We start from the raw sequence: 25,819 nt of genomic DNA on the forward strand, positions 1-25,819 counted from the left end.
AAATGTTAGCTTGAAACTTGGTCTATAAATCAATTACTAACTATTGAGAGGTAATATGAGGACATAGTATTCTATTTATGAATTAACTTGTTTCAATGAGAACGTATACAAATAAAGCATAGAATATATTCAGTATCTGAACAAAAAAAAAATAATTACAGGATTGTGTACGAATATATGAGGTGGTGCCTTCGATTGCTTCATTCATCGAACTCTGTTAAGACGTGTTGCGTCATCATAAAAATGTAGGCCGCGGAAGGTGGGCGAGGGTTAGGCGTTAAGCAAATAACTGACGCTTTTGTGGAGTTTTATATGACACACAAAAAAAAAACTCTCAAGTCGACTTCCTTGCAGTGCAACGCTTTCATCACAGCGAGCGTGGAATGTCGTGGTGAGAATACAACGGCTTACAATTGAAGTTTTAAACGTTATATATATTTAAATATCCTTTGGTCATGGACGAACTTTCCTTCCAGAAAAGACATTCAAATCATTTTTGAATTTCTCGTCATTAAACAACTTCGATGGAGACGTTCTATTATGAGCTGATATCGAAAGCAACGCCCTTTCCGTTAACTAAGTTGCTCTAGGTAACTTTTGAACAAATTTCTACAATCTCTTATGCCTAAAGTCTATGCAGTTTTGAATACTAGCTGCGACATGCAACAGAAGCATTAAAGTTCGGAATAAAACTTTATGACGCAGAGTTACTTGTGCCACTACTTCAGAGGTTTTTGTTGATAACTTCGAGACTTCGTTAAATTCCAACTAGATTCTACTAGATTTTTTTGGGTTAGTGGCCCTTTTATTTGATTCTATTACAAGTAATAATGTACTAATTATTTTTTTGTTATCTTTGTGTATTTCTAGCAATGCTTGTGTGTACTTCTACGGTTTTTGATTATTAGAAAATCATTAAGCTATATTTTGTTAATATACTCTTCATTTCTAAATAACTTTGATCTCTCACGTGTGTTTCTATCGATATATAAACCTAGACCCACATATACATATGACAGAGCCACTTGGTAGGTATTGATACGGCTGATATGATTTTAATGAGCCTCACTGGATAATATACGAGTTTTTTTACAGACTTTTAGTAAAAATTCTAACAAAGACGAAAAATTTGGTGGACGTATAAGACGTATACCCAGCAAGGGAACTTTTAGTAACAATTCAATGACAAGGGAGAAATGGAAAGACAAAGTATGTAATATTCTCGTTAGGCGATGTAATTGATCGACCTTCATAGTAATGAACCGCGGCTTATGCTAACCAGGACCCAATAGAAGTGTATTAGTTACTGAAGTGTCTTCTGGTCGATTCCTGTGAACTAGTTTTGTTTGAAACGACAGTATTACATAATTTCAACTGCTCTACAGTTGGACGATACTCAAGTATACTTGATTACGATTAAACGTTTCAAAAAGAAACAAAAACACTTAAACTGGTACATATATTTTTATAATATCAATTTAGTTCAAGGTCCTATCCTCGCGCAGTATGTTCTACGTGATAAGGGCCCGTCTTCCCGTCGGTGATGTTTAATGAAAATTTCAGTGCAGGTAAATTAATGAATGTTGCAAACATCGCAGCATCTGGCGAAACTCGCAATGGCGAATGTCTCACGCACACAGCGGCAACCTCGCGTTGCGTACATGCACGCACAGCAGTGAGCAGCGCGCGCGCCGCATCGCGGCCCCGCTGGCAACTAGGTCAGGGCGCTCTGCGGCCGCGCGCGTTTTAAATTTAGAACGATCCGCGTTTTATACAACGCCCCTCGCGATCTACTAACAACGTATTAACCTTTAAAACTATTACCTGTACACCTCTCTTATATATGTTCGTCAAAACATGACATACCACGCCCGCATACAATTTATATATTATTTTAACGTTAAACGGTCGTATTTATTGAGAACTAGTGCACTTGCCAAATGCCATTCGAACTAAAGGCCGTAAAATGTGTGTCAAACAATGTTTATTATTAAATCGCTAACGCAGATATTCCTCTACTAGTTACGGCGACCTCGAATAATTTGTTACAAATTAATTGAGGTAGCAGGTGAATCTTTCTGTTTATAATATCTTATGAATGTCAATGATGACTCGCAAAAAACTAAACTTAGAAAGAATCCGCGGAAACTATACGTTTCCCATAGCTATTTCCGTTGACGTAGATACTAATATGTATGTATCCTGTTGTTGTATCGACCCCTTTCTTGTCGATACAACAGGGCTAGTGGTCGTGTTGTGTAAGAAGTAAGACTAGAAACAACATGTTTTTACAGGGGATTGCTTAAACTTAAGAAATAAGAACCCTCTAGGTATGAAACTTTCGAAAGTTGCGTCACAGTGGTTTTGGCGCTTACAAAAAAACTTGCAGATTACAGTCAGACGCAGAATTCGTGGCTGCCACCGACATAAACAAGTCCAATATATTTTTTTTATGTACGATTCAAGTAAACTATGATTTCGATCGTATTTGTTACTGAAATAAGATATTTCTAGTTCTAAAAGTGTTTTGCAACATTCTGTCGCCGCACCAAATCCTCGGAGCTCTGAATGTTCGAAACAATTGTCGTTTATATATCTACAGAACCACCATTTGTCATTTTGAAATTGGTGTGTAGGCCGAGGGCTAGACAAATAATTTAGATTGCATGCGCTCTATATATTTTCATGAGACCTTTTTAATCTGTAATAAAAGATTCGAGTGATGCAAACAACTTTAAGGACGCTTTGTAAAATACACTAGAAAAAAAATCTTTGAAAATCTTTTTGACATTTTTACAGCTGTACCAAATATATTTCAAAGAAAGCCACGAAAAACTTTAACAGTTGGAGGAGGGAAAATATTATCGATTTTTTGCATTTTTTATGAAAAACACGTAATCATAAAACTATATGTCAGAAACATAGATGGTATTTTACATAGAGCACTTCAAATAAGTATTATGCGATGTTTCTTTGTGTCAATTAAAGTTTCAATTGTCTCCGCTTGCCGGTTCAGAATTGAATATTCTGTACCGAACACTGTCGTTCTGGTGGTAATTCGGATTTGTAATCATTGTATCACGAAGACTACGTAAGTGAGACAAGTATTTTCGTAAGCGTGACATACTTAATTTTTCGAAGTCGGTTATAGATCATTAAAATGAAACATAAATGAAGTTCCATTACGGAATTCTCGCTGATGCAAACATTCGGCTTTCATTGAATTTTACTTCGGCTTTATGATGTAATACCATCCGGACCGGTAGCTGCTGCCTACTTGACCTACTTCTACTACGTGTATATCGTGTTGCCAGACTAAATACTATAAGTTGCTTTATAAAACTTTGTATTAATAGAATGTACTAATTGATAGGACTTACCCTCTAGTTTCATGCCGACGTCGAGACACTTTTGGAAGCGGCAGAATGGGCATCGTTTCCTCTGTGTTTTATCAATGTGGCAGGCGCGTTCCGCGACGCAGGTGTATACTTTCTTGTTCTGAACGGTCCTCTTGAAGAAACCTTTACAGGACTCGCAAGTGAGCAACCCGTAATGGTAACCGCTCACCTTGTCCCCACAAACGGGACAGAGTTCTTCTATGACGTCCTTGGTGTCGGTTTGATCGCAGACAGTCCCGGCTGCTGGTAAATAAGCTCCAGATTCGCTTCCGGCACCTGTTGGAAAGAGATATGAAGCATCCAGGTTTGCGTAGCCGAAAGGCTGTTGGTCTGATGTGCATTGATAAGCGGCGCCCTGTGGCACATACTGCTGGGAGGCACCCGAAGGTCCACCGCCCGAGCCGGACCCTTCGGGGCCCGGACTGAGGTCGAACGGGGACATGTTTAGAGACATGAGGCCTGTCTGCTGGTCCATCGTCATACTCGGCCGCACTAAGCGGCTGGTTGTACAGATCCCTACGGCGGCGTTCAACCGCGACAACGTTCACACAGTCACTGAGTTCACTGGCGGTCTGACCGCAACACTATCTGCCGCTTGCGAGCTGCACCTGTTCAATCACTATACTTAAAGACACATAAATCCAGCACATTTTTTCCTCTAATACTTGGTATGAATTATATTCTGACGGCGAACACGGAGACAGAAACGAAGAGCGGTGTGGCGTTGTAAAGTATATATATAATTTGTTGACAAGGCGCGTCTCTACGATCGTTGTGAGTGTTGTAAGAGTGGAGGCAGCACATGTACCGCTCGCTAGACGTTCCACGATCGACTGGCGGCCGGCCGGCGACAATGCCGCGCGTGCCGGCGCCTCCCGCATGCGCGCCCCGCCGCTACCCGCAAACCCCCGCCCGTCCGTACAATGGAAAACGATTAGGAGCCCATGTAATAAGTGAAAGTGAGTCGGTGACCCACTTTCCCGCGATCCAGGTCTATGTTAGTGCGCGTTCGAGCGGTTGCGCCACCGCTCGCTCGGGGACGGCGCGGGGGGCGGCCCACTGACCCAGTTGCGCGCGGTGCCACACCAGGGCAGGGTTGCCGCAAACGAGCTTATGTTTACGTTCGCACAGTAAATGTCGAGCAGAAACGTACTACACATCGCAGTTACTATGTCGTCACGATCAACCCTTACAATCATTGTACCATCAGAGAGGATACTCATCTAGGGGACTTAAAAAATTTCTATAAAAGTATTGACGTCTTCGATAACATATTTACAGATTCGACTAATAAAACGTAAAGTTCGAACAATGACACCTTCAAAACTATTATTATTTATATATAACCTACACTAATGCGTACGATAATCTTTAGTAAACAAAATTTCAAATATCAATCAACATATTTGTACAAACAGATGTTATATATTACATTAAAACCAACAGAAAGTATTAAAGATCATATCGGAGGTGTAGAGACGGAGCAACACAGTATCAAAAAAGAATTAAATTTAAGATCTTGACCTGGTTTTGGTTAAAATCAGTCGAGGGGTCACGAACGAGTGACTGTCTGTGACAACCTTGTGCTTGCTGAGAGAAGTAATGAATTGTGAATACTGGCATGAAGCACGCGTGTCATTAGAGAAAGATGACCACAGAGAATAATTAACACACTAGAGTTTTAATTTTCATGGCCGTACGAAGTAACAACCTCTTTTTTCTTATTCATCATAAATACTTCATATACTATAAAATTATCATGGTAACCAGCGAGACTCGTAGATTAATTAAATTTTCATAAAAATATCACGTCAGTTTTACTGTGAATTTAAAACTATGATTAAATATTAAATACTCCATTGTATTTCTTTTTATAAACATATTAGAATAAAAAGGCAAATGACTTGAAAGAAACAGTGGACTGAATAATTATTTTTTTATACAGATCAAGATGATTCTTCTATAATAATTTAACGCTAGATTTTATACAAATAAAAGTTATTGTGAATTTTCAAATTTTATTTAAACTATCGGGTATAAAACACATACTATTTTAATGTCACCAGTGACCCAGAGGTTAACAAGTCGGATCTCACGATAAAAACACTTCGACGAGATGTTACAAAAAAATTTCCAGTAACGATAGAAAAATTTAACTCTATATAGATAGATAGTTACCAAAATATATCGTGCATATTTAATCAACCTACACACATTGTATAATATCAATTACGAGAACACCGAAAATCAATAACAACCTGCCATCTTTATCCGCAGCCTCTCTAAAAGCACACAACGTGTAAGTTGCAATGAGTCAATAATATTCGATGTCATAATCGAGACCTGAATAACGTACAAAAAGTGACAGTGAAGGTAGGTATAACCGTTTTCGCTATCGGCGAGACGCGGCGGCCTCCTGCGAAAGCAAAAGTGCCCGCTGAGCGGTCGCATGCGCAACTTTGCTTTCTTCGCATGCGCGCCGCTGACGTCACACTTTCCCCGCCCTCTGACGCAAGATGTAGCTCATCGTAATAGTGAAGTAATAGGCGCACAGCCAATTGTATTATCACAGAGCGATACAACATATTGTAACTTAAACATTTATGCGGGCTTTTCTGTATTCGTTGTACGTTTTACGTTTTAGATTTTAACATTAATTTGGTATGGTTCCACTTGGAACTTAAGTGAGAATTAAATATACATATATTCAATTTTTTATAAGATTCAAATAATATAATATATGACAAAACAAATTATTGCATGAACCCTCAGTACGAGAACAACATCTAAAGAGCAATAGAAACATTGCAGCAACAGAACATCTCAATTTGCATACAGGCTTGGAAATGGGTCAATTTGTTTCATACAAAAAAAAAATGAAACTCGTATAATTTTTTTAATTAAGCCAGCACAATGACTATCGCTAATTAAGAAAACCCACGAACAGTTTAATGAGACTGCTAGATAAAAAAAACATTTTTGGAGTTTATCGCTAAATTCAGATTATTGTGTCAAGCGGTTTTTGATAGAGTTAACAACTAGATCGAGTGCTAGTTTTTCATCTTAACATTAACTAGCATATTAAATTTTTCGTTATTTTTTGCGAGTATTCATTTTGTTTGTGTGAATTTATAATTACATTAAAAGTTTAGGTAAATGAAATTGTTTCACCACGTACATATATAATGTTCTCGTGGTTTGAGTGATTAGGTAAATTATAACTTTTTATAAAAATATATTTACTTGACAAAAATATGATTATAGCCTAGCAGTGATTGATTGTACATTTGATATAAACTAAAAAGTTATGATAGTACCAGAATAAAATCAACGGTCACATTAATTTTAAAGGTTTAAATTTTTCGAGAACAAGACCAAAAAGACGAGCAAAATAATCATCTAAGAAACATTGAATGAGAAGAAAGGGAATTAATTTAAGCCTAGCTTAGAAAATTATTTCTACAAGATTCTTCTTAGTACGAGCTAAAGAATTATAACACCATTCTGTCAAAGTGCAACAGACGCATAATTATCGTTGAACCGTGAAAAGTCCCAGAAAACGTGCATTGAAAACATTTCACTCGTTTAAACTAGACGTATGATATTACAGAATCTTTATAGCGTGATATGATAATATAAATTCAATAGCTTTGTTAGGCAATGGAATTTTAGCATAGAAGTGGAGATATTTTATTAAACATGGCCAACCATGAGATGGGTAGATTAGTTAAATGATTTTTTTAAATTGTTTACATAAAAATAATATATTTAAGTTGGTTTTATTACACTTATTTACAATATTAGGGTTTTTAGAGAGCCCAGCTCCATAGTCACACTATTAATATTTAAGAGAAAATAGCCCGTGTGTTCTTCAGTACTGCAGCTAAGAAGTTATAAAATTTTCAGATGTTTATGCATGAGAAAGTTCATCTAAAGACGCAAAAAGCTTCGCTATTCATTATTCTAGTTAAATAAAAATATCTTGTTTAAGATAAGGACGAAGTTTAAATTTTAACATGTTGCAAACGTGATAATTTTAAGCACTCCATACTATATTCATGTAAAGCCAAGGTAGGTGTCCGTTGCAGTTTAGAAATACTTACGGTATAGAGTATAGACAATAAAATAAAAAAAAATTACAAGAGAATGCCAGAAATATTCCGAAACATCAAAACAAACTACATATAAATATGTCGACAGTATTCAAAAATATCACGAAATAGTAAATTAAATCAAAGAAATGAAATATAGAGGATATGATTTTTAAATTAATGAAACTCGCGAAAGTCTTACAACTCATTAGAGGATATTTGATTTGTTTTCAACGAAATTTGTTTGTGAAATACAATATAACAAAAAAAAAACTGGCGTTGCTGTAACGACATGTTAACAATGTCTATTAAGTTGATGAGCATTTGAAATGTAAATGGTACAAGACATTTATTAGGCACGGCTAAATAAAACAGCGCTTAGGGCCAGGGGCGGTCGGGGTCGGCTGAACGAGGGTGGCCGGGATATTTAGGGTATTTAAACCAAGTTCACTCGGCCACTGGGTCAATGATAGCTCATCTTACGTTAACTGGGTCACCCGCGTGAATTCATCAGGTTTTGTACTCACAATTTTAAGAAACAAAGCACTGCCATCCCTTGCTTTTAATAGACAGCAGATTGTTTATTTGAACTCGAGATGGATAAATTTCCATTGATAATAATCTCTATTACTATAATTTGGTAATATTTTTGTTAAGTAATGTTTTTAGGAATTATAGTAAATTTTTTTTGTTTCTAATTATCTCGAGAGGTCTTAAAAACATACTCGTTACAAATTACGCTATCTTTTGATTCACAAAAATAAAAAATATAATAATTTAATATTCATACATTAAAAAAATAAAAACAATGTGGAACAATAGTTTGTCTTAATTGTTAACAAGTTACAACACAGCCACTTTCACCTATTTAAGCGGACAAAGAAGTATGTGTGTGCCGCCCCAATATAGGTGTTTGGAATAACAAAGCCAAATTGCCCAACACCACAGTTGCAAAGAAACTGGTGACCCAATTCCAGAATCTCGGACGCATTCAAAATGTACACATAAGTGATTTTAAAATATTTTAAACAGCTGTGAGCCAAAAATTAAAAAAAAAACACTGCCATTAAATTACATGTAACATGGAATAAATTATATATGACAGTCTGCTGTCATCTGCACCAACACGTGGAACATGATTTCTGATTATAATTTTTTTACAGATCAAAACATCGCTATATTTATATTTATGCCCAATTACATGGGACTGGTTCCGTAATATAATATAAGCATTGTATATAATATAAGGTTCGATTCGAAGGCCAATACCATCCCCCCGCGGAGCGACCCAATTTCGTGAACCTGACCTTCGCGCTGGCTCGTCATTGTGTAAACAGAATCCTTACCAATGAGAAACTTTTATTTCTATTCGTGTACATTTCAAAATAACTTACATACATGGAAATTTTCTATTTGTAATTGTTAGAAACAATCGCGGCCTACATTAATACGAATACACTGAATGTTCTTTACATACCTCAGTGTAGAAGCTGGCGCTGAGAGAATATACAAAAATAAATATAAATTAATAATAGTGTGAATAAAAAAAAAATGTATTTTATTTTTAAAAAAGCGTGGGGTGCATGGTGTCAATAGTTATAAATATTTTATTGACAGATATGAGTAGAGTGATTATCATTTCGATAATATCTTAAAAAGCACCCCACGCTTTTTTAAAAATAAAATACATTTTTTTTTATTCACACTATTATTAATTTATATTTATTGAAATTTTTAACACTATTTCCTTAAATTTAATTTATTAAAATTGATTTTCTATTTTTAGTTCCGTTTTCTATAAAAAACGTGTTTTTTAGTTTTTTAAACTATTACTTATTTTCCACTTTTTAGTTTGTATTATTTATGATAGCTTGTTTTTTTAATTTTAATTAATTTTCTTTCCTTATCGACTATAGATGAAAATTATATAAATTAACAAAAATCATATCGTGCTAATTGAAAAATGGAATAATTTTATCAAATTAGTGTATTGTCATTGGTACTCGATAAATCTACAAAGTTTGAACGAAATCTGGCCGTTTGAAGTGGGTCAAAATCGCGCCCAAAGAAGTCGGTTACAAACAAACATACAGGTGAAGCTAATAAAAATTATAAGATTTAAAAGATGTTTTAAAGAGCTCTTATTAAAATAAGCCGCATTGGTTTTTGTTGGGTTAAAGGGCTGGGCTGAACGATATTTAACGTGTCACAGAAAACAATGACTAGCTATTTAGCTATTTGATTGGCTCTCGATCAATCCTCTTGATATACCTACCAGATTCTCTCACGACGACATTTGATATTCAATTTCAAAATATTCCACATATTTTTGGGAAAATAACATAACAGGTTCACATCAAAATATCCCAAAATTTATATCCATATTCTTAGGCAGAGATAGAAGTGGTATGTACTAGGTTGGATGATACGTCACAGAATCTTTAGATGATGGGTGAGAAGTTTTAAATATAAGGTTTAGAAGCTTTTTAAGGCTCCCATCATAACAACATGTGTCATCATCATCATCATCATCAGCCTATACTGGTCCACATGTGTGCTTAAAAGAAAATCAAGAAAATGTTATTCTCTTATTATTACTTTTTAGCGATTATTCTACATGTAAAAATCTATCGGGATCGATTTCGTTTAAGACAAGATAAACCACACAAATTATTTTCGGTTTTATGTTAACTATATTTTCTTTAGAATTTTAACCGTTAAATTCACAGAATGGGAGAGATTATGAACAAATAAGAGCATTTGTTTGGCGTCACGTTCAGTTCAATCGGAGTGATAACGTAATGATACAGGTTTCATATTGAAACTGGAAAACTATTAAAATGTTGAATGAAATAGTGATAAAGCAAATTTAACAGTTAATATTTGATTTATGATGCATTCATAGCTGGTGTATTGATTTCTAGTGAAAACTATCAGACTTCTCAAAGGTTTATGTTTTTAATTAACAGATTCTCAAGAAAAATATAGTTTTTTTTTTTTATTTTGAGATAGGAACTTTTTTAAGTTAATTGTTTAAAGTTCGTGTCATATAAATACTCATTATTTAGTTCGCGTCTTAAAAATCACATTATCACATCAATTAGTTAGTTACACGAATATGTTTCACTTAAATTCAATAGAAATGTTATTTCAAAAGAGAAAGGTTAAAAGTTCTGGAAAAAGACAAAGGTTTTCCCAAACAAAAAAAAAATCAAAAATAAAATCTGAATAAATTTATCTATCTAAAGGTTTATTATAACACGTCGGAAACAAATGACAAAACTCTGTAACAATTTCAATGACGAATCATGTATTCAACGTTCGAAAGCATTCATATACGTTATTTTCGGAATAGTATGAAAAGCATCAATTTGTATAGCGTTATGGTGTATTGGTTTTAATAAAGTAACTTTATATAAATACTCAATAAATCTGAATACATTTCCAGTATAAATACATTGAAACGGGACTGCGGGAAATTCTGAAAAGGATGGATTTCAATGCTTCCATAACACAATACAATATTTTACGTTTAAAAATAAATATACAATTGTTTACAACAGCAAATATAACATTTTTGATTCAATGAAATGTCAAAATTATTTTTAGTTTTCTTCTCATAACATCCAATACAGCTCATAACGCAAGTTATCACTTCATACCGTTCATGTATCAGATTTATTGATAAGAAAACGAATAAATGTATCAGTAAACATCATATATTGTAAACAACAATAATGCTGGCCGTTACCATAAACAGAGCTGATAAGCGCCGTAGTGAAGACCTATCCGTGCAAAAATGGTTTCTTCTAAATACCTTTTATATGTAACAAACAGATTTGCGTTTCGCTCGACGCTCGTTCATAAACACGACATAAATTATACACAGTATCAGAGAGATATTGTATTGATATATGTTAAATATATTGAGAAAACGTGAGTTACAAAAGATATGACTAAATCTCGTAAACCATTACGAGTCGCCTGGTCACTGAATCCAATTTGAATATAATACGGGCTATGTAAATTGATGTCACATAAATTATTTCGGTGTTCTGAATTAAACAATGATGTTGGTTAGGAGATGATCATTGGCTTAATTTTCTATATTTACCTACGATATTTATATAAATTGCTCGAAGTCGGATACTATTCCACAGAAAGTGTAAGGTCCGCATTAAATTGCTCCCATGCTTAGAAATATATCTAGGAATAATTTGGATACTATTTACTATTTAATTTATCTAACTTAGTATAACATATTGTTTGACATGGTTTATTTTAGTCGGATATATCCTTGGTGACTATTTAATTATGCATGCTTTACTCCACTTATATTTCTTTATCCCAACCAACCCATATATCTGTTTAAACAAGAGAACTATTATCAAAACAGTACAATCTCGCAGCGAATTATTGGCGTTCGGTTTCTTTGTGCCACACATAATAACATTTATTAATTCATCTCGTGACACATTAAATGTATGTATAATATAATATGTTTTAGATTAATATAGTAGATGCCGAGCGTCTTTCTAGATCATGTGATTGAATTTTTTATAATAACAATTTATGTTATTAAGACGTTGATTACGATTCAGGAACGACTGATACATGTATATAGACATATACGCGTGTACTCATATGTGTATTGAGCTATTATTCTAGTAATATTCTCAATAAATAAAGAGCCGACAAGTTGAGCGAACGCGTCGTTTCCTTAATGAGATGAATGCAAAAGCTATATTTCTCTGCGAAAGTATTATCTGGAAGGTATTCAAGGTCAACCAGCGGTCTACGCAGAACAACTGTCCCCCCGACTTTTTTTTTCGTCATTTTATTAAATGTACACTTGTCTCGAGACAGCTTTGTAGTTTTAAAAACCAACACTTTATATACAATAGCGCAAATATGCAGTAATTCACCGTAAAATATGAAATAGACTTCAAAATATTGATATTATTTCGTAATAAATATTGTTTTAGCAAGAAATATTGAGGGAGAAAATATTTTTCTGTGTCGCTTGTACCAAGTATCAACTGCTTGCCAACGAGGTACCTACTAGGTTTGTTCGGCACAGTTTGGACTAATTGAAACGGCTTTTTATTTTTCGTTTTACAATCATTTCGATATTCACTCTTCTAAAACATCAGAGCTAGTTTCTCACTGTGTTATTTATTCCATACACAAATTAACTTTGGCGTCATAATATAAGGACACAATAACGAGTTCAGTACGAACATGTTGAGTGTTCAACAATCAGTACGAATGAGTGCAGCAGACAGCTAACATTGCCAGAAGCAATATTTATCACACTGCACTGGATATTATAAGTTGACCCATTTTTATCGAAGCTCGCAATTGGCAAATGATGCACGCAGATTTTGTAGCGTTTTACGATGTTAAATTTAGTTCAACAGATACTTAATTTCTTTCGATTGGCTAAATTTTATTTGTTTTATCGTGCACTACTACAATTATGCAATGAATTAAAAGTATTGTATCGATTATTTATTAATGTATCACAATATTTTGCTCACGAGCAGTAAGACATTACTAGAAAGATATTACTAGAATGGCTTGTAGAGTGTTACTAAATTACTTTATTGATATATACAAATAATATAATGTCATATATAGAGACGGTTTTTAGTGATTTAAAAAGGAAACATTAAGGTTGGCTACTCTCACTTATTGGGAACAAAATTTATTTTAAAATTTTAAGTCAAAAAAAATAATCTTATTAAATATGTAATATCGGTGATAAATCACAAGATACAAGCGAGTATTGTTGCTTTAAAAGTGAAAGTTCTACAAGTTACGAAATCTTCCGCTGAAATCCGGCTTGCAAGAAAAAAAAACTACTTCACACTACCCACATTATCCTTTGTAGTAATTAATGCATAAATTATACGTATTCCGATTAGTAATTTATAGATAAGACAATATCGTTATATCGTTAAGGATTTATTTTATTAATGTTACTATATATGTTAAATATTATACAACATTATGCCATAAAAGTCATGATTTAAGACAGCATTTTTTTTTATTTGACGAAATGCATTATGCGACATCTTATAGTAGATTTACACTCGCATAGTCGCGAGACGAGGCACGAGTGGAAGCACAAGGTGAGAGTGAAAATAGTCACTCGCGGCTCGCCTCGCGTCTTGTCTCGCGCCTCGCAGCGCTCACGTCTGGAGGTGCGAGCTGTCATACGAGACGAAGCACAAGACGAGGTACGAGGCGAGAGTGTAAATATAGTATTAGGATTAATTGATTTGAAAAATAAAATTGTTCTTAATGCTGAAATAATATAATGAGAAGAAAATTATGCGAATTTTACGATAAATGACAAGAAAAATAATTTAATAATTAAAATTATATTTTTTTATTTAATAAGTATTATAGTTTATTCAAGATAGAAGTTTTGCCATGGCAGCCGATCCCTTTAACGAGAAGAACGGCCAAATAAAGCAAACTATTTTTTGAGACGTATACAACAATGTTTAAATGACAATGTTTAATCTATATTTAAGACATTTTATTTTAATTAATGGGATAAAGTTATGTATCGAAAACATTTATTTGAATTTTATTACATGGTTCGTGTATCAATGCATATTACAAAACAAAGTCCCTCGCCGCGTCGGTCTGTCTGTCTGTTCGCGATAAACTGAAAAACTACTGCACCGATTTACAAGTCTTTATCACCACTCGATAGCGTGATTCTCGAGGAAGGTTTTATTGTATAATTTGTTAAGTTTTTGTATTTACTTGGGTTTACATTAATTATATTTGTTTAAGATGCCAGGAAAACATGAGCCGTCTGAGATATTTTAACGAAAACGCTGCCAAAATTCTTTGAGATATAACAAAATAATGTATGGTGGAATTGTGTATCTTATATAGGTCTACAGAAAGTCCGTGGTAGCATATGTCTATACCTTAAGGATAACATACTATATCCAGTTTACAACTTTAAAAAATTGGCATTCCTAAAGAGTTTATTGGATAGCTAATTACATAAATACGATATTAAATTTTATCAAAATAAATTACTTCGTTTTCAAGCTTACATCAGTATCTGTAAATTAGTTATTAAATCATTTAAATCGGGCTTACCATTTGAAAGTTATCATAATATAAGTTTAATAATTCTCAAAATTAAATAGGCTAATTTATATTTTTTGTAAAGAGCCCGTGCGTATCCAGGTCTTGTACCTAGTAAAGAAATAAATAGATAATATATAGCCAGTAAGTTACAAAAAATTATATTAATATTAAACAGACACAAAATTCAAAATAGTACTGAATTTTTAATATCATTGTTATAGTAGGTCATAAAACGAGTTCGAAATTAATTCAAAAATATGTTCTCCTTGATTTTTTTAGTCCAAGGAACTCTTTAACGAATACATATTTTCACGTATATTTTGCAACATGGACCCAGTAACAATATTCTTTGTTTCTCTCTCACCGTTAGCATGATTGTTAGTTGAAAACTCTATCGAGGTTTTTCTAACGATTCAAATTTACTGTATCAAAACATTACGCTTCGGCATATGAAAGACAATATTTGTAGTCTTCTGTTTGATATAATGAAAACGCTTCTTATACATACAATTTTACTAGTTTCGTGAGTTTTAATATAAAACACACACTGAGAACGCTATTTCTCACGTACATGTAAATAAGCAGAGCCTTGGCCTGGTTACCACGATTTTAGCGTATTACAAAACACTTCAATGATGCGGCCCACATGAATACGGAGTCTACCTACGGATTGCCACAAGATTTGAATAAACAGGAATACGTCTTACATTCATCGTAACGAGAAAAATTAAATGAAAACATACGGAAAGTTACAGGATACCGTGAGACTTGACTGCACCGCAAGTTGAAGTTTTGCGTAATTGTTATATATTAATGTTGACTTAGCAACATCTGCATACAAACAAAGAGACCGCTTTCGTTTTAAATGCCCAATTAGCGATCGATCCAAGGTAATTGACATCGACCAACAATTAAACGAGAGCTACTAGTACAAGCGTAACAAATATTTCACACGAAAATTTATCCTCACAACCGGACATACGTTTTACTTATAGGTCCATTAGTTTAAAAAAAAATTCAACATTCGCCCGGACGGATTTCCCAACACTCTCTATGTGTATTCATGGATCCTTATTTTTACACCAGCAATGCGATTTATAGACATCGGCAGTTCAGATTCTGTGAATCTATACATACAGATCGACCGCGCTGCATAATCATCAGAACATACAACTATACAAACATATCAGACATCTGGAAGTGGCACAAGGCTGTCGGTAGAAACGACGCGCTGCCGACCATACGATTCACTAAAGAAACAACGGAAACAGATAATTTGCCAGAAAGCTGCTTAATATGGATAAATCAAACATTAACTGCACCTCATCATTTAATTTAACGTATCTAAACGTAGCGTTATGGTGTTGGGGCTCAAACGTGCGTGTTATACGCGTACAAGAACATTCGAGAAAGATCGGCAATAGATATGTATGATCAGAGACTAGAGAAATTGTATCATAAATGAAAAAAAGATCAATCATTACTAAGGTAACGAGTTCCTCGTCTAAATGACTAACTTTATACCTACACATTTAGACTTTATGTAGAAATTTTCTATAAGGTATTCAATTCCTTATACAGGTGTATAAAATAAACGAAAAAAAATAATTTTATTTAGCAAATTACACGGTCGGATTATTAGTCGGATCTACAGTCATTAATCGTATGCTCATTTCGAAATGCCCACTCGCACTCACATCTATTAATATTAAAAAAAAAAAATTACTATAAAATCAACAACAACAGCTTAGCTTCGGTCTAAATATATAAATACGTATACAATAAAATTACGTAACTATTCTCCATAATTTTTTTCCGCTGTACACATTACATGTGCACTCATACATCGATGGCTTACGATTTTATTTATTTTTACCAATACAAGTTATATCATTATTGATGAGATAGTTTACATGTGTTTTGTTTGTTTACTTTGGAGAAACACTAATAAGTCTAATTTTGGAACTAACAGGCGTTTGTCCTAAAAATGGTGCCTCACTATACTAATAATATAATTTTAAATCTAATTACCTGCCTATAACTTTTATATTAATTTTATTTTACTTTTAAATGACAACAACATGGGCTAAATATATAGACATACATCATTCATTCAGGTATAACGAGCGATGTAAGAAATGTATTGCCAACTATCGAGTTACACTTATAAGTATTATCTTAACTAGTCTTTATTAGTGTAGTACTTGGATTAAAAATAAATCTCATTAAAGCAACAAAGCGCTTTAACTTTTTTTTATATAGGGATTAATGATCTATTTTCAGATTGAAACTGATAATTTTAATATTATTATAAGAAAAGTTATATTTCTCAAATAATAAAACATTTTATTTTTATAAATTGTATATAATGGAAAATATTTAATTACTTTACCTAAATAGTCATGATTTCGTACAAAACGTGATAACGAATATGAAGAAAATTTTTAATGGAAAAGCAATAATGACTTTTTTATTTCGTTATAATAAAAATATAATATCTGACCAGTGGACAGAGCTCTTGTTGTGAGATAAATTAAATTCAAAAACTAGTAGACCCTACGTCTATACATCTGATACTTAAGTTATGCATTGATTCCAGTAAATAGCACTATGCTTACCATAAATTCCCAGCGTCACAATACACAGTGCTGACAGACATAATGTGAGTATAAACTTGGAGTAAAAGTACTGATGATACTAATGGATAAAACGTGATCTGTCCCTTTAGAAGGAGCCTTATAGTTACGTCTGTACGTCTCTTTGATGCCTTGATTAAGATTGATCCCAGTCGTAGACGAATACATTGAAAATATTGACAAATAGTCTTGCGTACATACACTTTCATTTGGTTTAAATATTTTCTAGAAATTGCAGGAGTAACTTATTTGACGAACAAAGAATAGATTCATTATATGGACCTAGCTTCAGACATTTCGGAATTTCGAACATATAGTATGAGTTCAGGAACAAAATACAATACATCAGACGTTGTTTGTTTGTCATGATACAGAATTAATTGACCAGTTCATAAAATGATAGTTGAATGGAATGTATCGTTCGATCACGAATTGACAAAGATTCTGAGAAATCAATCGTTGAATGTTCAATAGGGTTTATAAAATGTATATATCAATACAATTATTTACATATAGCAGAACCTCCTTGCCTGGGATACCGTGCTCTCAATTTTATTATTTAGCTTTTATATCCTCGCAATTATGGTAATTTTAGTCTGAAATAATGAGGTTCGTTGCTGTAATTTCTTTGGAATTGAAATTTTTTTTATGAAATTCGTGACAGATTATGTATATATGTGTATACTTCAAGTCGATATTGTATAACGCTGAGGGAACTATCTACTTAGTATTTAATAAATCTCACACATCACATCACATCTCAAATTATTTTTAATAACCCAGATTGTTAGTGTAAAATGATAAAATCAATGTACCTATAGTATAAACGTTACAAACGACGATATAATTTTTATGACATATTTTCTTTTCAAATATAATAATAATTATAAAGATTATTTTTCATTAAACGACAATCATACACACTTCGACCTAGCGATACTCGTCCTCCCGTTCGGAATTAACATTTCAAAGACATTATTCAGCGCAGACACATGCAAAACAAAAAAGCACAATGCCTTAGCAACCAAATATTCTTAAGCTAAGATGCAATTCAATGACTGTCATGCCACATACGTACATGTCATACAACTGTCATAAATAAGAATCCAATAACATATTTAGAACCAAATATAAAAACACAATTAATTTATATAAGGGGTGAATTAATGTAGCTATTATACATCCACAGCCTGGATTAATTTTTTTATATTAAAAATATATATCTCTATCAAGTCCTTTACGTAGGCGTTTGTACTCTAACTAATATAATCATAAACGATAAATAATACATTGTTTCCGAGTAAATAACATGAAAATTTGATAGCCTATTAATATTTTAAACAAAAATTTTAACAGCACACATTTTGTTAATAATTTTATTTAATATAATATTCAGCATTGTACCTGAAGGTGTTTATTAGAGAAAAATAAGTTCAGAAGAAACGTACAGAGAAAAAAAAAGATCATTGACTTGTTAATGTTTTTAAAATACTGTTATCAGTTTGGGCGCGGGTGATAAGGTTAGTTTTGATCGTACTTGACTTCGATCAATGCCAGGGCCCCTACCACTGACCCGCCTTAAATCTGCGCATTGACAAATTTATTGATTGCCTCAAAACTCGCCACCAATTAGATATATCTTAACCCGATACAAGCAAACGCTTCACGTTGAACACATGCTTTAATAATTACTAACTTAATATTTTATAATTTCTTGGCTGAAATATAAGGGCACTTGTGACGTCAGTACTTAATTGCAAACGATGACGTCATATAAAAATGGTGTAATTAATAATAATGATAACCTACAACAGGTACTTAGTTTTAGTACATAGTACCATTGTCATCAGTACTGGATAGCGTTTTATTTGTGATGCATATTAAAGGGGTCACGTTAACTAGGTTTAGTTAATATATAATACTTGTTTATCATTTATTAATAGCATCTAGCTTGAGACAAACACCGATTGCCAATAGCGACCTATTTCTCTTGAACTAATAAATAAATTGCGAATATCATCTTCACAATGTTTACGCTCCAATTTATCGAGTCTTATCAATACAGATATTTTTATATATAATTAATACAACCGTACAACATGTTGTTATCTATAAAAATGGATTTGCTAGATGAACTTATACATTGTATTTTTCATAATTTTCAGCACTGGCCGGCCTTATATTATTCTTTTATGACCAAATTGTATATGATTGCGGCCATCTGTTGGGGTCTCGTGATGAAACGTATGAACAGTCCGCATATGACGGAATAAGGTATGGAAGCATCAAATAAATTATTCCAATACCAGACGAGAACGACTCAATCGCAAATCTACTTACAGAAAATCATAAAGGTGAGCATGAAATATTAATACGTGAAAGGCAATTTCCTAGCATTAAATTTTTCACCTACTTACGCTTATAATTGTATAATCGATATCTTCCAAGGAGAAGCTATGATCGATTGACACAATTCACACTGAGCAACTGAACATACGATTTATTTATTACAAGTAATCATTTAAAGAATCTGTTCCGAAAGCTTTATTTATATATGTATATCTGAAAAAATACACATAGATGTTTACATAGCGCATACATTCGATGGCATTGCGATCAATTGTAACCTTAGCTTATGATTAGTTGTGTCCTATTAGGAAAACTTAGATTTGTTGAGCAAACCCATGTGCAATCTCTAAGGACCTTGATGCGGCGGGAGAGGCAGGGTGAGGTGTTGTGGTGGCGGGGGGCGGGGCCCGGGGGCCGGGGGACACGGCCGCAGATGACGCGCGCCCTACTGACACACTGACACAGTTACCCAGTGACAGTGGTACTGCTTTTGGTCCGGCGAGGTCGCTCGGTGCGTCCTACGTATACAATTATGTGCTCTTATGACATTCTAACGTAAGAGGAAGGCTGACATGTATTTGTTCCCGTGTACGACATAAGTTTTATGTCCAATACGCTGTAAGATAATAATGTTCTCCTGTATCGTATTTCAATTGACAGCTCTCCGGGAGACATGTCGGTACTGCACGGTTAAAATTTATACATCACATTGGTATTGCGAATACATTTTTTTTTTTTTTTACAAAGTGATACTCTACGACAAACGATATGATGATTCGTTTGTATAAAGTTTATTTCTCAATATAATTTTATTAATATGAAGCCATTTTCACGTGAATGGTGTATTTTAGTATAAATAGTCACTAACATTAAATGCATTATTATTTATAATACAATTGTCTTAACTAAAAAAAAATAATATAAAATAATTTGACAATATTTACACCATATTTGTGTTGTTTTTCAATGAAAAGAATGTTCACGTAAAACCATTTTTTGGTCAACATCTCATCACTAGTTATATAAAAACTATTAAATTATTGATCAAGGCAACGACGGCTGGAAACATGAACTGAGGTTATAAATAATTAAAGTAATTACAAAAAAAATAATAACAACACAATAACTCCTTGTAAAATTCTAATAAACATATAGCCATATTGTTATTTGAATTATAAATATAAAACAACAAAAAAATATATAATAATATCGTATTACTCAAGGTTGCGGTAACTTTCCCAAGGTTTCGTCAATTTAATTGATGAAATATTTTTGTCAAGGTAGCATTGCGTAGAGATGAAAGGAAAATGTACACAGACATATCAACCTTGCACAACATTTATATGCACAGGTATTTTATACAATTAAATAAATAAATATATATATATATATATAATTACTATTCATTGTAAGTATCATTATGAAATTATAATTTTAATGAGCTCTACATAATTATTATATCTTGTTTATGTAAATTGGGATATTTTATATATATAAAAAAAAAATTGTATCGACAAAAGCCTATTTCATTAAAGGATATATGATGGGATGTAATATGGCAATCAGTGGCTCCCACCCCCGGGAATATTAAGCGTGGCTGCCGATAGGGTATAATGTTATCGAATTTCACAGCCAGCCATAATTGACCTTGGCTTATAGGAAAGCGATAATTCCGTTGGAGGACTTCTCAAATATTATTACATATATTAATACCATGGGAAATAAGGTCTCGGTGGAATTATTACGTGAGCGTTTCCTTTGAAATATGTACGAAATTTACAAATCACAAAAATAAAAAACCCATTAGTCAGACACATATATAGTTTCGATGTTTCACGTGTGATGTGATTTGTATATATAATATTATATCTATATATAATTTTATCAGTCTCATGACGCTGCGTTGTTTGCTTCGGACCATTTTCAATAACGCAGCGGCCTCGACACAATTGTCTGATCAATAGTATTTGCATTTAACTCAAGAGTTTATCTATAATTAGTAAGGGCTGAGAAATATAATCCATTTAATTATTCGTTAATTACTATATAAAGATAATTAATTTTTTATGTTTAAAATTAACTAGTTTATTGCTAACCGTTTAAATACGCTTTAAGTTTTTAATTATTAAAATATACAGAGAAAGTACTAAATGAAAAGAAATAAAAAATTGTTTCATTGAAAAGTAAAATTAATTATCTTGAATAATTAATCTATTTTAATAAAAACTATAGGAAAATTTCACAAAAATCATAGAGTTAGTAATATTTCTCTTTAGACGACCGTCACGGCTAAATAATAAAATCAAAAACACTCTATTAACTGAAATTTTAGAAACCAAATAACCGAAAATCTACCTTCTAAGCACCACGACGCGACGTACGGTTAAAATTAATTTGATCTCAATAACGCATCCAGAACCAGGGTTATGACGAATATGTGCCAAGTTCACGAATGTAGGTCAGGGGGAACAGAAATTGGTACTGGAAGCAGCATTGGAACGGATACTACTGTTAGTGAACATTATATTTGTCACCAATCTATTACTACAGCCAGAGCAAAACATATATCAACGATATCATTATAATTTAGAAAACACATGACACAATCTAAAACATTATCGAACTTTGAAATCGTAATATAATACATTAATCTAAATAATATAAAATGTACAATAAAACCAACTAATCGATACCATCTATATAGATAAATAAATCAAGAGCTGTCTATAATTCCAAAGCAACCAATAACGGATGGTATGTTCTCTATAACTCGTAAATCATTATCAATTAGATAGAAAATTATATTAAGTTCAATTTAAGATATTAATTGGTACGCTGTAACCATTATCTGGTTATGGCGGCGTTATCCTTGTCGCACGTATATATTTCTCGCTGTGGTATTTATCTTAGCGAGAGTGTATACATATATTAATTATTCAGGCATATGTAGCTCAAAGTGGGTCAAGTTCATATAAACCGGGTCAGAGGATAAGCGAACCGCAGTCGACACAATTTTATGTAGGTTAAACGTTTATGTCGCACGTTAGCACATAATAGGTATATATATATTAAAATTATTATAATAATCACAATGCTTATTGTCGAGCGTTATTTGGTAAGCATCTGACGAACTGACGATAAAAAATCTCGTTCCTTCGTATTCCGTGAGGAATTTACGAAATGTATAGACTCAACAGGTGTGAAACTTTAATTATTGGAACTGAACTGAGATTATCAACAATAAAATACGTCACAGAGACATAACTTAAAACAAAATGTAGCTCATGAGAAAAGTATATATATTTTGATGAATAAGTCGTAATGATATCAAATTTATTATGATTTTAATATTGTTTTTTTTTTATTTTATTTTTTTTAATAAATATCGAGAGCGAGATGAACATACAAATATATGTTTTAAATGATTCCAAGAGGCTCGATCCGTACGAACGAGTAAGTAGGCGAAGGCCGGCGCCATTGTTGTCGTTGTGACGTTACAACTGGAGATAAGCGGTACGTCTGTACGCCTAGCACGAGCTCGCCTGTTCACCTCCAAACGGACAGTATCCAAGTACGTTATTTATAGATCTTCGCCGATGCTGATGTATACTACGATTTATGAATTGAAAACGTTGAGACTCTACTCATATTAAAGGGTATTTGCTGCCCGGCTGAACGACTAGACTGCTTGTTAGTATATTTTTTTTCAAACACGTTGAACCTTAGAACTGATTCGATTGTTATTAAAGGCGGTTTTTAAAGACACTAATAAGTGGTACAGCAAAAATTACAAACACGATATTACATGTTTAGAAAACACAAGCCTTTAATATTTAGAAGCTATTAAAACTCAAACTACAAAAATTCTATATACCTTCATAGCAACAATTTGATTTTTTTTATTACTATAATCAATTTTGAATTTTATTATCACGAAACAATTATATTTTGATATTGTGAAACGAATAATTCTTGATATGTATAGATTTAGGAAAAAACAATAAGAAACTTATCTTATTATATTATATCCATGCATAACACAAGATATTTTGTTTTGCATCTGTACCAATCGGCTTAAAAGAGATTTAATGATGAATTATCTCAACAAACATTGACACACACACATATAAGATCGGGAACAAACTTAAAATATCACCATAGAAACATTGAAAACTATGGTGCGTATATAAAAAAATTAAAAAAACTGTGTTAAATTTTGAACACCTTGAGTTTTGAGGCCATTACCGTAACAATAAACTTATGCTATGTAAAACTGACCATACAGCCTCAGCTACCAGTACACTAACAATCTATTTGATACACGGTTCAAGAATATTAAAACTTCGTACATTGCGTATTTACGATTAGTCGATTTTTTTCTTGGTGTGTGAGAACGATCGTTGTGATGTATTTAATTGTATGTATACACAAGAAAAGACTTATGACTCTGACATAGCGGTTGTTTTCCTCGACCTAGTCTGTTTGTGAGCCATCTAAGGAGAGCTATCGAGAGCAGGGCCACCAAGCTATTAAGGGGACATTGTTAAACTGTTTTATTGATTTTTTTTAATACCCACGTTTTACACATGTAATTACATACATCTGTTATTGAATGTACAGCAATTTCTTACTCTCGTCGACAATCACAATAGGAATTTATTAATTTTATTTGAATGAACGATGTAATTTTTTTTTTTTTCGTTTATACTACCCATCACTAGTTTCGTAATATTAGTACGGCGTCATGAGGTTCCGTAACATATTCATATATTAGATTAACATAACCACAACCATCTTTATTCTAACCTTCAAAATTGAAATCGATTCACGGGAGGCATAAAATTCGAGCACACTATAAAATACAGTGAGTATTATTTGTTGCGACACCACAAATCGAATTAATCACCTCGCAAGCGAGCGTTGTATCAAAAACTGTTTGCGCAACACTCGATCCACACCTTGACACAGATAATGTTCAAATTGTCGTTTTGAATACACAAAAACCGGACGCTGCCTTCACTATTTCAAATCGGCTTCTATATAACACGTACTTCACAGATCACATTAAAATATTACACTACATATAGTGTTGTCATCCAAGACATACCTTCAGTATTTATGATAACTGGACAGTGTCCGAAATATAGATTATATTATATTCATTAAATAGGAATAACAAAAACTTAATGCATCAGGGATTACACTGTTGGCCACATTATTATTTGAACGGAGGGTCACGTGCAGGCAAGGTGTACTTCATAAAAAAAATACATTAAAGGTAATTGAATAGAAACTTAAAAATTATTAAACGATTAAATTTACAATAATTGTTGAGAAAATTGTTATTATCTTTAATTATTTATAGAAAAGACATTTAAATAACGAACAATACTGAATCAGTTTATTGGGATAGTTGCCTTTACGATAGTCTAAATATAGTTTTTGTGATAAATATAGTAAAACGTGGTGACCCTAACATAAACATCAATTCTATACCGACCATGAAACAACATGGCCTTTTACAGTAAATATTTATATATTTTACAGTTTAAAACTGAGGTTATAAAACCATTTTGTTCGTTTAAAGATTAAGAGGCATGGAAGAATAGAGTGAAAAAGTTTTTTTTTTATTCAGCCAAAGCCGCGAAACTATATGACTAAAAAGGTTTTATTCTAGTAACTGGCGTAATCCATAGAACCTGAAAGACGAGGTATATCATAAGATATAATCGATGTCATATCGAGGTGAGAATCCATTGTGTGAGATGAAAAAGAAAAATCAATCTGAATTTTTATAACTATATAAATATATTGTGAAAAATATTTAATGCTTCATTCCGTCGCCGCCTACCTAAGGATATTTTAATGATTTTCTTATCTGATAATCTCGGATCACGAGAAGACAGATATAATCCTATTAGCTTTCTTTCTACAAGTTCATGGAATTTTTTAATTGCAGAATTATTAAAAGTAACTTAAGATGTTCATTAGATACTATTATAACTTATTGAAGATTCTTTTAATATTATATTGTGATAATACTACGTCACAGTACACGAAGGCCATATTTACTGAGACCTTTAAATTCGACACCGTCACCTTAACGAATTTATCTCCGAAATCATTACGTCACGACCGTACTTTTCTAGAACAAAATAGTTTGAGTGAATTTATATATAAAAAATATACATACAATTATACCTCTGTTGTTAAGTCTTTTTACGAT

General features: G+C 32.8%; 1 protein-coding gene across 4 annotated transcripts in view; it reads right to left on the reverse strand.

Annotated features, from left to right (window-relative positions):
* Window positions 1-25,819, reverse strand: part of LOC116777749 (nuclear hormone receptor FTZ-F1) — a 47,300-nt gene that overhangs the window by 14,425 nt on the left and 7,056 nt on the right. For 2 of the 4 annotated variants that reach the window (XM_032671455.2, XM_032671452.2), the window contains exon 1: window positions 3,381-4,249. In XM_032671455.2, the coding sequence (XP_032527346.1) occupies window positions 3,381-3,879 (499 nt within the window). In that variant the 5' untranslated portion in view covers window positions 3,880-4,249. Of the gene's footprint in view, window positions 1-3,380; window positions 4,250-25,819 lie in introns of those variants that run through there. The other 2 variants (XM_032671453.2, XM_032671454.2) reach the window with 2 other exon arrangements.

This window comes from Danaus plexippus, chromosome Z, assembly GCF_018135715.1.
Source record: "Danaus plexippus chromosome Z, MEX_DaPlex, whole genome shotgun sequence".
Classification (NCBI taxonomy): domain Eukaryota; kingdom Metazoa; phylum Arthropoda; class Insecta; order Lepidoptera; family Nymphalidae; genus Danaus; species Danaus plexippus.